The sequence below is a fragment of the Caenorhabditis briggsae genome (assembly GCF_000004555.2).
Source record: "Caenorhabditis briggsae complete genome, chrII, whole genome shotgun sequence".
NCBI classification, from domain to species: Eukaryota; Metazoa; Nematoda; class Chromadorea; order Rhabditida; family Rhabditidae; genus Caenorhabditis; species Caenorhabditis briggsae.
Genome location: NC_013486.2, coordinates 14,769,953 through 14,783,167, shown reverse-complemented (window position 1 = coordinate 14,783,167; position 13,215 = coordinate 14,769,953). Strand labels below are relative to the sequence as shown.

The following is a 13,215-nucleotide window of genomic DNA, read 5'->3' as shown; positions in this document are numbered from 1 at the left end:
ATTCAGAAATTCAGAAATTCAGAAATTCAGAAATCCAGATATTCAGAAAATCGGAAATTCAGAAATTCAGAAATTCAGAAATTCAGAAATTCGGAAATTCAGAAATTCAGAAATTCAGAAATTCAGANAATCGGAAATTCAGAAATTCAGAAATTCAGAAATTCAGAAATTCAGAAATTCAGAAATTCGGAAATTCAGAAATTCAGAAATTCAGAAATTCAGAAATTCAGAAATTCAGAAATTCAGAAATTCAGAAATTCAGAAATTCAGAAATTCAGAAATTCGGAAATTCAGAAATTCAGAAATTCAGAAATTCAGAAATTCAGAAATTCAGAAATTCAGAAATTCAGCAATTCAGAAATTCAGAAATTCAGAAAATCGGAAATTTAGAAATTCAGAAATTCAGAAATTCAGAAATTCAGAAATTCGGAAATTCAGAAATTCAGAAATTCAGAAATTCAGAAATTCAGAAATTCAGAAATTCAGCAATTCAGAAATCCAGATATTCAGAAAATCGGAAATTCAGAAGTTCAAAAATTCAGAAATTCAGAAATTTAGCCAGACCATAATTAGGGCGAAAAAAGGATAATATAATGTATTCATTATGAAAATACCAGTCAAAAATCACAAAAAATACATTTTGAAAAATTGTTAAGCAGAAAAAAAGACATTATAAATACGGGAAAAAGGCAATTTCAAAAGTTTAAAATCATCAGAAAAAGTGAGAAAGAGACGCAGACACGAGGTGTTGGAAAATGGAATGGAAAAAATGGTATACAGGTCTTTTTAGGCCTTTCTAGGCCCAAAAAATCCGGCCTAAATAGTAGAAGTTGGTCCAGAAATATCGAGACGACCATAATTAAGATATGCGTAGATCATCACTCCAATCTCGCGATGATCGTTCTCCAGGGCGATGGATAGGGCTGTAGAGTTGTCCTGGAAGAATTTGAAATTTTCAAATTTGGCGTCAATTTCTAGTTTTTGAAAATTAATTGGTGTTATGTGAAATTTTATGCTCTACATTTTTGTAATTTACCATTTTTTGTTGGGATTTCTAGTTTTTGAGATATGACCCAAATTTCCAAGGATAGGAGTCACATGGTGCATCGACCGGGGGAAGCTTGAATTTTTTGAATTTCGCGCCAAGTCTCGAATTTTGAAAATGTACGATTTTTGTGTAAAATTTTATGCTCTACATTTTTTTAGTTGACTGTTTTGCTCTGGGATTTTTAGTTTTTGAGATACATCCCAAATTCCCAACGATAGTGGTCACATGGTGACTAGGGAGAATTCGAATTATTCAAGTTTGGCGCCGATTTTCATTGTTAAATGGGCACTTGCACGTTTTTTGCCTCAAAAACTTTAAAAATCGCTTCAAAAACTGTAAAAAATACGAAATTTGGCAGTAAAACCATCGAAAATGATCATTTTGACGATTTTCGAAAAAAGTGCCCAAATGGCTCAGTGCGATTTTCCACCGACTTCCTACCAATCTCAAGACCCCAGTTCAAACCCCACTAGAGTCAAAACTTTTTGTTTTCTTTTCTGAGCTCAAAAATGAAAATCTAACGCTCAAAAAGAGAAATTTGGGGCTTTTGAACTTTTTTGGTGTCAAAAATACGGTTTACGAATTTCAAAGGCTCATGAAACGTTTTGGGTCAAACTTTTTTTTAAATTTCCAAAAAATTTCTAATGTAAAATTTTCAGCTCTACATTTTTTTAGTTGATTATTGTTTGCTGGGATTTCTAGTTTTTGAGATATACCCCAATGAATAGGCGATATGGCGCATCGACTTGCCCCATAATGAAGGAGGCCTGCCTTTTGCCCCATTTTATACTATTTTGGACCAAATTTTCTGGGTTTTCCAAAATTGATTCTAGTGTAAAATTTCAAGTTCTACCTTTTTCTAGTTGATTATTTTTTCTGGCACCTCTAGTTTTTGAGATATACCCCAAGGAATACGCGACATGGTGCATCGACTCTCCCCAATTGGTTTTTGACAATTTTAGCTCAAATTTTAAAAAATTTTCCGCACTCACCACATCGGTCAACGACGCGTTACAATTATTTTCAGCCAACAACATCTTCACTAGCTCCTTGTGTCCGTGCTCCGCAGCACACATCAGTGCCGTCGAGCCATCCTGATCTTGCTCATTCACATTGGCTCCGCAGGCCAGTAGGAGCTCAGTTGTGGTCTTTTTGCCGTGTGAGACGGCCAACATAAGGGCAGTTTGTCCATGTTGAGATGCCTTGGCGTTGACGTCACCCATTTGGAATAGTCGATGGACCACTGCTTTTTCCATTTCATCTTCTAGTTGGGACAAGGCAGCCAACATTACAGCCGTGTAGCCTGCCTGGAAAATTGTGAAATAGTTTAAAATTGTTAGATTTTGAAGTTTTAAAACCCTGAAAATCTTAAAAACTACAAAATTTGGCCTTAAAACCATCGAAAATGGTCATTTTGACGATTTTCAAAAAAAAGTACTCAAATGGCTCAGTGGGATTTTTTATGCTTTTTCTACCAACCTCACGTCCCGGGTTCGAATCCCATCAAGGTTTATTATTTTTTGCTTTTTTGCTGAGCTCAAAAAAGTAAAATCTAGAGCTCGAAAAGTGAATTTTGAGGTTTAGGGAGCATTTTGGGCGTCAAAATGGATTCCTTAGTTTTCGAGCTGCAAAAGATTTTGGACTGGACTAGAATTTTTCAAATTTTCAAAATTGAATATAGTGTAAAATTTTAAGTTCTACATTTTTCTAGTTGACCACATTTTGCTGGGATCTCTAGTTTTTGAGATATGACCCATAAACCAAGACGACATGGGCATCGACTTGCCCCAAAATGAGGAGAGCCTGTCTTTTGACCCATTTTAGACCATTTCGGTTTTTCAAAAATGAATCTAGTGTAGAATTTTATGCTCTACATTTTTCTAGTTGACCACATTTTGCTGGAATCTCTAGTTTTTGAGATATAACCCCCAAAAATGTAACCAACCCGATTTGGCGCGTCCAAATCGCACTCTCCACTATCCAAAATTGATGAAACCACGGCAAAGTTTGCATGTGACACTGCATAATGTAAAGCGGTGTTTCCCTAGAAATACAGTAATCCAAAAAAAGGTACAGTAGTCCCTTAAAACTCACATTTTGATCACAAAAATTGACGACCATGTGCAGGATTTGGGGTCCCAGATTGCCTAATTCTTGGACAAATTTGTCCACATTTTCATAGCGAGACGATGAGTTCCCAGCAGTTGTCATCCACACATGACGGACCAATTTTGCGGACCATTCCTGTTAAATTAAGCATGAGCAATAAAAAAAACAAATTTTGAATTTTTCTGAATTTCTGAATTTCTGAATTTTTGAATTTCTGAATTTCTGAATTTCTGAATTTTTGAATTTCTGAATTTTTGAATTTCTGAATTTCTGAATTTTTGAATTTCTGAATTTCTGAATTTCTGAATTTTTGAATTTCTGAATTTCTGAATTTTTGAATTTCTGAATTTTTGAATTTCTGAATTTCTGAATTTCTGAATTTCTGAATTTCTGAATTTCTGAATTTCTGAATTTTTGAATTTCTGAATTTCTGAATTTTTGAATTTCTGAATTTTTGAATTTCTGAATTTCTGAATTTCTGAATTTCTGAATTTCTGAATTTCTCACTCACCACAGTTTCTTGTGGCACACTGCCAGGCTCCAAAATTGACGAATTGAAGTTCTCCAGTGCCTCCCGAAGACGATCCGACACTTCGAATGGGGCGGCTGGAAAAATTTCGAAACTACAGTAATCCAATATATCTACAGTACTCCCTTACCATCAAACACATCATCATTCACTTCAAACGTCGCGTCACTATGTGCTGAGCAATCGGATTCTGCGTCGGAGTCACTGAAAATAAGGATTACGGTAATTTTGGAAAGCTGAGATTCTAGAAAAGGGCATTGCTCATCCTTAGACGATTCCATTTTATCATTTCTGAACTCTGTGAAAAAGAAAAAAAAGATTTGATCTCAGTGGGGTTTGAACCCGGGTCTTGAGATTGGTAGAAAACCCGTGGAAAATCCCACTGAGCCATTTGCGCACTTTTTTCGAAAATGCTAAAAAATAGTAACTTTCGATAGTTTTTATGGTTCATAAGGCCAAATTTTGTGTTTTTCATAAGTTTTAACACTAGAAACAATTAAAAACATGTCAAAAAAGTAAATAAATTCAAAAATTCAACCAAAATTGAGCCACTTTCAGTCGAAATTAAAATTTCCAGTTTTTCTTGAAAACCAGAAGTCCTAGCAAAAAGTTGTTAACTAGAAAAATGTAGAACTTAAAATTTGACACAAAATCAACACATTTTTTACAATTGAAAATTAGCGTCCTACTCGAAAAATTCAAATTTCCGGAGTGGTCGATGCACCATGTCGCCTATACCCATTTGGTTTTTGGGGTATATCTCAAAAACTAGAGGTTCCAGCAAAAAGTGCCTAATTAAAAAAATGTAGAGCATAAAATTGTACACAAGGAAAAAATTTGAAAATTTTAGAAAATTTGCTCCAAAACATTTTGATGAGCTCTGAAAGTTGAAAACTTTTTTTGACGCTATAAATCCCTGAAAACCTCAAATTTCACCTTTCAAGCTTCATATCCACATTTGTGAGCTCAGCAAAAAAAAACAAAAAATAATAAGCCACAGTGGGGTTTGAACTCGGCTCTTGAGATTGATAGAACCCTCGTGAAAAATCCCACTGAGCCATTGGACCACTTTTTGGGAAAATGCTCAAAAATGGTCGGAAATGATCAAAATTGACTATTTCTAATGGTTTTTTGAGGTTTTCCGGGTCAAATTTCATATTTTTTGTAATTTTTAAGAGGTTTTCAATAGTTTTCCCCTCAACAACCCACCTAATATCCTCCTCTTGCGCTGTGTACGGCTGAGTGTTTGTTGAGATGGTGACTTGGTTTCTTTGCCATCTGGAAATCAAATTTTCCCCATTTTCAACCAACTTTCAGACAAATTTAAGCTCCTACCTATTCCCTAATTGCCTCATATCACTTCTAAGCGGCGTCAGACGATCCTGAGCCTCTTCTTGCTCATCTGGTGTCTCGGCGGCCTCTTCCTCCGACGTGACCGCCCATTTTGAGATCTTGGGACGTGGAATTCGTGCCGGAATTGGGTCAGGAAGTGATTTTGGGGGCGGAGCCTCGATGACGACCTCTTTTTTAAGAATCACTTTTGATTTTAGGGGGGATTCTGTGGAATCTGGAATTGTGGGCGGAGCTTCAGGGGTGGCAGCCGCAGATGACGTGGCATTTTTCTTGTCCACAATGTAGTCCAGGTCGTCTACAGACCGTTTGCGGTCGAAGCGGGCGGATCTGAAAGAGTTGGGGTGGGAAAAAAATTTCAAAAATTTCAAAATTTCAAAAAAAAAATTTGTTTTGGGGATCAAATTTTTTGGACCATTTTTTTCTAATTTTCGGCGTTTTAGGTTCCCGGACCCGCTAAATTCAAATTTCCCATTCTTCAATAACTCACTTTGACACTGCAGTCCCTCTCTGGAAATTGCTCTTCTGCTCATTGGTCAACAGCTTCTTCACGGCGTTTGCCTTGGCGATTTCGAATTCCCGCTGTTTTTGGTTGTCATCGGGGTCCACCTGGAAGATTTTAAAAATTTTGAAAATAGATTCTACTGTGAAATTTTATGCTCTACAACTTTTTAGTTGGTCGCTTTTTGCTGGGACCTCTAGTTTTTGAGATATGACTCAAGGAATAGGTGATATGGTGCATCGACTATACCTAAAATGATTTCTGACTGATTTTAGACCATTTTGGACCAATGTTTTCAAATTTTTAAAATTGTGTCTAGTGTAAAATTTTATTCTCTACACTTTTTTAGTTGACGACTTTTTGATAGGACTTCTAGATTTCCAGAAAAATTGTTCTAAACATTTTGGAACCTCCAAATTTTTTTCAATTTTTTTGGAAAATCCCATTTAAAAAATGTTTCTTGTCAATTTATATCATTTTCGTGTGAATTCTTGCTCAAAAAAAATTGTCCTACCACGCCTGGGACTTGAGTCCAAGACTATTGGCACCATATATTTTTCATGAAAAATTCCCACTAGGCCATCTGACACATTTTTCGAAAAGTGCCCAATTTTCATAGTTTTTATGATTTTGAATATTTTTTGCGGTTTTATAGCATTTTTAGCACAATTTTATCAACTTTTACAGTTTAAAACGCAAAATGTGACACTAGAAAACTCCAAAATGAAGGATTTTCGACGATTTTCAAAAAAAGTCCTCAAATGGCTCAGTGGGATTTTTCATCAATTTTCCACCAATCTCAAGGCCCTGGTTCGAACCCCACCAAGGCTAAATGTTTTTTGTTTTTTTTCGCTGAGCTAGAAGATGAAAATGCTGAGCTCAAAAAGTTAAAATATGAGGTTTTTCGAGATTTTGATTCCAAAAAATCAGAGTTCGAAAACCAAACTTTTAAATGACCATAAACAATTTTTGGATCAAATTTTCTGAAAATTCAAAAATTGATTTTACTGTAAAATTTTGTGCTCTACATTTTACTAGTTGATCATTTTTTGCTGGGACCTTTAGTTTTTGAGATATAACCCAAGGAATAGGTGATATGGTGCATTGACTGTAGCCAAAATGACTTTCAAACCAATTTTAGACTATTTGGCCTAAGTTTTCTAAGAAACTATAAATCGATTCTAATGTAAAATTTAATTTTCTACAACTTTCTAGTTGGTCATTTTTTGCTGGGACCTCTAGTTTTTGAGATATAGCCCTGATTGCTCACCTTAAAACCAGGCGCCTCATTCTCATCAGCCTCCTCCACTTGCTTATCACAATTCACACAAATTTTATCAGAAATCGCACAAGCTCCGACTCCCACATTTCTTGTGAACACATCTTTTCGCTTGAGGCATTCTTCACAATCCCCAGACGAGGTTACTGTAGTCTCCACTGCTGCAGGTACGGTAATCTCCTTGATCACCTCCTTTATCACTTCTATCTCCTTCACTGGCTCCTCAAATCCCACCGGACTGCAACCTCGATCTACAGCAATCCTCTCGTCGGTCTGTGTGTCCGTGTGCAGCGATGTCCGCGGGTCTGGCACGGTGCCAACTTCAGTCGTGGAAGTTGGCTCGGTGCCAAGTGCCACGTGGCATTGTGAAATGGGTTCGGAGCCAACTGACTGATCGATGAGGGTCAGGGATACGGTAGATGTGGCGATTTCGGCGGTTTCAGCTGGTGGTGGAGGGATTCTGAAAGAGAAATTTCGAATTTCGAAAAAATTTTTTTTTGAAATTTTTGAAAAATGACTGAAAATAACTTAAAGTGGCTGAAAATCAGAAATTCTAGCTTCAAAAAACAAGCAAAAAAAAATTTGACCACCCGGGGGTCGAACCCGCGAGGTGATTTTTGAAAAAATTTTGATGGAAAATCCCACTGAGCCATTTTTCCAAAAAAGCCAAAACCGCCTAAAATAGGTCAATTTTCAACTTTCCAGGGTCAAAAAAGCGCGCCAAATTCAAATTTGTAGTTTTCCGCCGCCAAAAATAAATCTTAAACTCACTAATTAAATTCTGAATGGAATATCTGGAAATTTGAAAAAATTGTTTTTTTGGAATTTTAGAAATTTCTTAAAAATGGCTTAAAATGGCTAAAACCTTTCTAGGACCAAAAAAACGCGGGAAATTCAAATTTTCAATTCTTTTCCTTCAAAAACGAGGTCTAAACTCACTTTTCGACTGCCAAAAAGAGCTCCTTTCGAAGTCCGGCGCACTCTCCACACGGTTTGGGTGCTGGAAGGGGTCCTGTGGACACGGCGACAGATCTTGTGACCACTGGTTTCTGAATTTGTAGTCCGTTGAGACCATTTTGAGTAGCTTGAGTTGGTGGGACGGGTTCGAACTGAAAACAGGCGTTTTTCTATAGAAAATTTTGTGAATTTTGAATTTTTTTCAGAATTTTCAACGATTTTCCGATGGAAAACCATGTTTTTGAGACAAATTGGGCATCTTAAATCTTCTTAAACACAAAAATTGACCCTAGAACCCATCAAAAACGACATTTCAGATAGTTTTTCAAAAAGTGTTCAAATGGCTCAGTGGGATTTTTCATGATTTTGCTACCAGTCTCACAACCCGGGCTCAAACCCCACAGATGCTTATTATTTTTTGCTGCTTTGCTAAGCATAAAAAGAAAATTCCTGAGCTCAAAAACTGAAAATTGAGGTATTTTGAGATATTTTGACACTAAAAAACGGGTAAAAAGGGATAAAATTTTCCAGGGACTATAAAACTTTTTGGACCCAAATTTTCTTAAATTTCAAAAATTGATTCTAGTGTAAAATTGTATGCTCTACATTTTTCCAGTTGACCATTTTTTGCTGCGACCTCTGGTTTTTGAGATATGACCCAAAGAATAGGCGACATGGTGCATCGACTCCACCAAAATGAGAGCCTGCCTTTAGAAAAATTTTAGACTACTTTGGACCAAATTATCTCAAAATTTCAAGATTTGGTCTAGTGTAAAATTTTACGCCCTACATGTTTCTAGTTGACCATTTTTTGCTGGGACATCTAGTTTTGAAGATATGGCCCAAAAATCTTCTCTTACCGCCGATGGTGGTTGTGGTGGTGGTGAGGTGCTTGTGGATTGGGTCCGTGCCAGCACTTTTTGACCATTTTGGGTTTGAGCATAGGTGAAGTGAGATTCCACGTCGATCGATGGACCAGCTTGGAGGGCTCTCTGGAAAAAAATTGGACTTAAAATACCGGAATTTTTTCACGAATTCCTACCCTCTGAATTTTCGGAGACGCAGAGAAAAATCGGACCCTAGAATGGTGGTCCTGTTCTGGAAGAGCAAATTCTCGGCCACGGCGAAGGCTGGCAAAGTCGTTCGGTCCGGTGGTACTGTGGGAAAGGGTAGAGTAGCCACGTGGCAAGTCACCTGAAAACGGAAAAGTAGGTTAAAATCCTTATGGTGCATCGACTTGAAATTTTTGAGTAATCGACCGTTTTGGCCAATTTTTGCCCCTTTTTTCGGTTTTTGAATTTCGTCCTATATAGAAATCAAATTTTGACAACAAAAACGGTTTAAAACCCAATTTTTAACCCTAGAAACCGTCGAAAATGACTTTTTCGGCGAATTTTGAAAAAGCGCACAAATGGCTCAGTGGGATTTTCCATGATTTCTCTACCAATCTCACGACCCGGGTTCATTTCCCACAGAGGCTGATTATTTTTTGCTTTTTTTGCAGAGCTCGAAAATGAAAATCCAGTGATCAAAAGGTGCAATTTGAGGTTTTTACGACTGTTTAGTGTCAAAAACTAGAATTTTTTAAATTTTTTGGAGTCAAACGTTAATAAAAAATTTTGGACCAAATTTTCTGGGTTTTTCTAAATTGATTCTGGTGTAAAATTTAATACTCTACAATTTTTTAGTTGACCACTTTTTTCTGGGACCTCTAGTTTTTGAGATATACCCCCAGGGAATAGGAGACATGGTGCATCGACTTACCCCATTATGAAGAGAGCCTGCCTTTTGCCTCATTTTATACAATTTGGACCAAATTTTCTGAGTTTTCTAATATTGGTTTTGGTGTAAAATTAAACGCTCTACATTTTTCTAGTTGACCATTTTCTGCTGGGACATCTAGTTGTTTAGATATGCCTTAAAAACTATTATATATCACTAAAATTTACCAACCTTGAGACGGAGCTCGTCTAAACGTTGGTGTTGGCGTTGGTGGCAAATCATCATATCTGGGATTTGCTAATCTTGACGGCGTAGCTGTATAAAATCCGTTTCCATGTCCATTTTGCTGCTGGCTGACTCCCAAATCAATTGGTGTCCCAACACGACTGTCGGGGAATGGTGACTCGGCATTTCTGGCGCGAATTTCGGAGACAGTTTTAGCAAGAGCGGTGGAGTAGACTGAAAAACAAAATTTTGAGCGGGAAATGACCTGCTAAACGCTGAAAAATTGTCTGAAATTGCTGAAAATGACCCAAATTAATCCAAAATGTCGAAAAAAAAATTTCAAAAAAAATTTTTTTTCCAAAATTTTCAGATTTCCACTTCTAAAATGATATTTTCAGCATTTTTAGACACTACAAAAAAACAAAAAAAATTTGGACCCCAGTGGGTTTGAACCCACAACCCTTCGCACCAGCCAAAAAACCCATTGAGCCATATGGACACTTTTTGGAAAAATCGCCTAAATCGCTCATTTTTGGGCGTTTTTCATGGGTTTTATGAGGTTTTTAGGGTTTGCAAGATTCCTGAAGTCGATTTTAAGTTTTTTAACAATATAATTATGACCCTAATTAGGTCTAATTGTCGGCTAATTTCAATTAATTGCTCAAAACTGAAATCCTCCGATTTTTGGTCTAAAATAGCTCAAAATTATTCGTTTTTCTCGATTTTTTGGCTTTTTGGGGTTTTCGAGGGTCCCTGATTCAATTTTCGGACCTAAAAATCAAAATCGCACCATTAGAGCCTCCATTGGACCCTCCAAATCTTGTAGGCGTGTTACTCCGGCTTCCACTGAATCCGAGATTCAAATTTGCCGGGCGGCTGATTGGAGACGGTTTTGCTGAAATTTTTCGACTTTTTAGATGTTAAAAAAGCTGAAAAACGTGGATTTTAGGCCTAGAAACTCTGAAAATCGGGATTTAGATCTGAAAAATGAGATTTTCCAGCTTTGACAAGCCAAAATCCAAAAAAATAGGCTCACTTGACTCAAAATGTGCTCTTCTTGGCGGTTGTGGTAAAATATTTTGTGCCGGTGGTGGACCTCTTCGATATGTAGTGTAGTCAGAATCGTAGCCACCCTGCATACGGCTACGCAGATCTTGAATTGTCTTTTTCTGGAAAAATTCAAAATTTTGGAAAAAATTTTTTTTTGTTTTTTTTCTGGAAAAAGTGATTCCTAGTATTTTCAGACATGCTGATTTTGAAAATGTGGTTGTTTTTCGTTAAAAATGAGCTGGAAAATCCATAAAAGTTGATTCAAAAAATTTCCGAAAAAAACATTTTTTGAATTTTTTTTTCTGAAACTGTTTTGTCTGAAAATCGATTTTCAGGTTTTTTTTTCAAATTTTCAAATAATTACCTTTTCAACATCTTTAATTGGTACTGTAGCCAGATCATCAAAATCACTCATCAAGTTCTCCAATGAATCGCTGAAAATACTGTTATCCAGGAGAGGAGACATCAGCTGCCGGTCAATTCCGTTGCCACGTGGAAACGTGTTTGTCGGGGTGCCTGGAAAATGTGAAATTCGGTATCAGCGGGACCGGTTTGGTATAAAAATGGAAATTTCAAAAATTTTCAGAAATAACTTTTTTTGAAAAAAAAATTTTTTTTTGAAATTTTTTGAAATTTTCTGAATTTTTGAATTTTTGAATTTCTGAAATTCTGAATTTCAGATTTTTCAGAATTTTTTTCAACTTTTCTAAAATTTCAGCATTTCCTTCTTTAGAATCTCAGAATCTCAGAATCTCAGAATCTCAGAATCTCAGAATCTCAGAATCTCAGAATCTCAGAATCTCAGAATCTCAGAATCTCAGAATCTCAGAATCTCAGAATCTCAGAATCTCAGAATCTCAGAATCTCAGAATCTCAGAATCTCAGAATCTCAGAATCTCAGAATCTCAGAATCTCAGAATCTCAGAATCTCAGAATCTCAGAATCTCAGAATCTCAGAATCTCAGAATCTCAGAATCTCAGAATCTCAGAATCTCAGAATCTCAGAATCTCAGAATCTCAGAATCTCAGAATCTCAGAATCTCAGAATCTCAGAATCTCACACTCTCAGAATCTCAGAATCTCAGAATCTCAGAATCTCAGAATCTCAGAATCTCAGAATCTCAGAATCTCAGAATCTCAGAATCTCAGAATCTCAGAATCTCAGAATCTCAGAATCTCAGAATCTTACAATCTCACACTCTCAGAATCTCAGAATCTCAGAATCTCAGAATCTCAGAATCTTACAATCTCACACTCTCAGAATCTAAAAATCTCTGAATTTCTGAATTTCTGAATTTCTGTATTTCTGAATTTCTGAATTATCAGCATTCCCAACCCACGCACCTTGTCTAGAAACGAATCCATTGCTGACATTCTGTGCATATGACACAAATTCCAGTCCAATATGTATTCCAAACGGACAACAATTGCATTTCTTGTTCTGATTCTGATCGTGGTGTGAGTCCGATGAATTCGAATTGGGCGACACTTCAGAAGACACTCCAGACGACGTCGAATTGTTGTTGGTAGCCCTTTTGATGATTGTGGCTGATGTACTGGCTGAAGACGTGGTGCTTCCACCACCAAAATCACGCATTTTTTTACCTGAAAACATTTTTAAAATATACAGAAATTTCAGAAAACAAAAATTCAGAGAAAAAACCAGCAAAAAAGCCAAAAAAAGGGTAAAAATTGGTCAAAAACGACAAATTTTCAGGGACGATGAGCCATGTGATCTATGGTAATTGGCGTATATCTCAAAAACTAGAGGTCCTAGTAAAAAGTGGTCAACTAGAAAGTTGTAGAACAGCAAATTTTACACTAGATCCAATTTTTAAATTTTTAGAAAATTTGGACCAAAATGATCTAAAATTGGTCAAAATTCGTTTAAAATGTGACACAAAATCCATACATTTTCCAACAATGAAATTTGGCGCCAATTTTGAAAATTTGAAAATTCAAAAATTCCAACCTTTCTATGAGATTCTGGGTCATATCACAAAAACAAGATGTTCTAGCAAAAAATGGTCAACTAGAAAAATGTAGAGCACAAAATTTTAAACTAGAATTAATTTTGAAAAATTGAAAAATTCCAAATTGGACCGCTAAAAAATTGGGAAATCCGTTTTTCTAGTGTTAAAAAAACCCAAAAACCCTCAATTTTCACTTTTTGAGCTTGGGATTTTCATTTTTGAGCTCAGCAAAAAAAGCAAAAAATATTGAGTCTCTGTGGGGTTTGAACCCGGGTCTGAGATTGGTAGAAAACACATGAAAAATCCCACTGAGCCATTTTTTCTGGAAAATGCTCAAAAATGTCAATTTTTGCGGGTTTTAGGGGTCAATTTTTGTGTCTTAAATGTTTTAAGGGTTGAATTTTTTGTTTTTAAAGGTTTTGAAAAGTGGAAAAAATAAAAAAAGACTTGAAAAAAATCAAATAAGCGCTG

At 36.2% G+C, this 13,215-nt stretch overlaps 1 protein-coding gene across 1 annotated transcript; it reads right to left on the bottom strand.

Annotated features, from left to right (window-relative positions):
- Nucleotides 1-816: 816 nt before the first annotated feature.
- Cbr-vab-19 lies at nt 817-12,368 on the bottom strand (the record flags this gene model as incomplete). The annotated part of the gene is made up of 18 exons (XM_045243070.1): nt 817-936; nt 2,041-2,355; nt 2,994-3,092; nt 3,143-3,292; nt 3,669-3,763; nt 3,817-3,890; nt 4,896-4,964; nt 5,022-5,366; nt 5,527-5,645; nt 6,809-7,277; nt 7,757-7,926; nt 8,635-8,766; nt 8,817-8,968; nt 9,728-9,955; nt 10,512-10,616; nt 10,758-10,890; nt 11,136-11,287; nt 12,116-12,368. The coding sequence occupies 18 exons, from the start codon at nt 12,366-12,368 to the stop codon at nt 817-819; spliced, it is 3,180 nt and encodes a 1,059-aa protein (XP_045097046.1).
- Nucleotides 12,369-13,215: the final 847 nt, after the last annotated feature.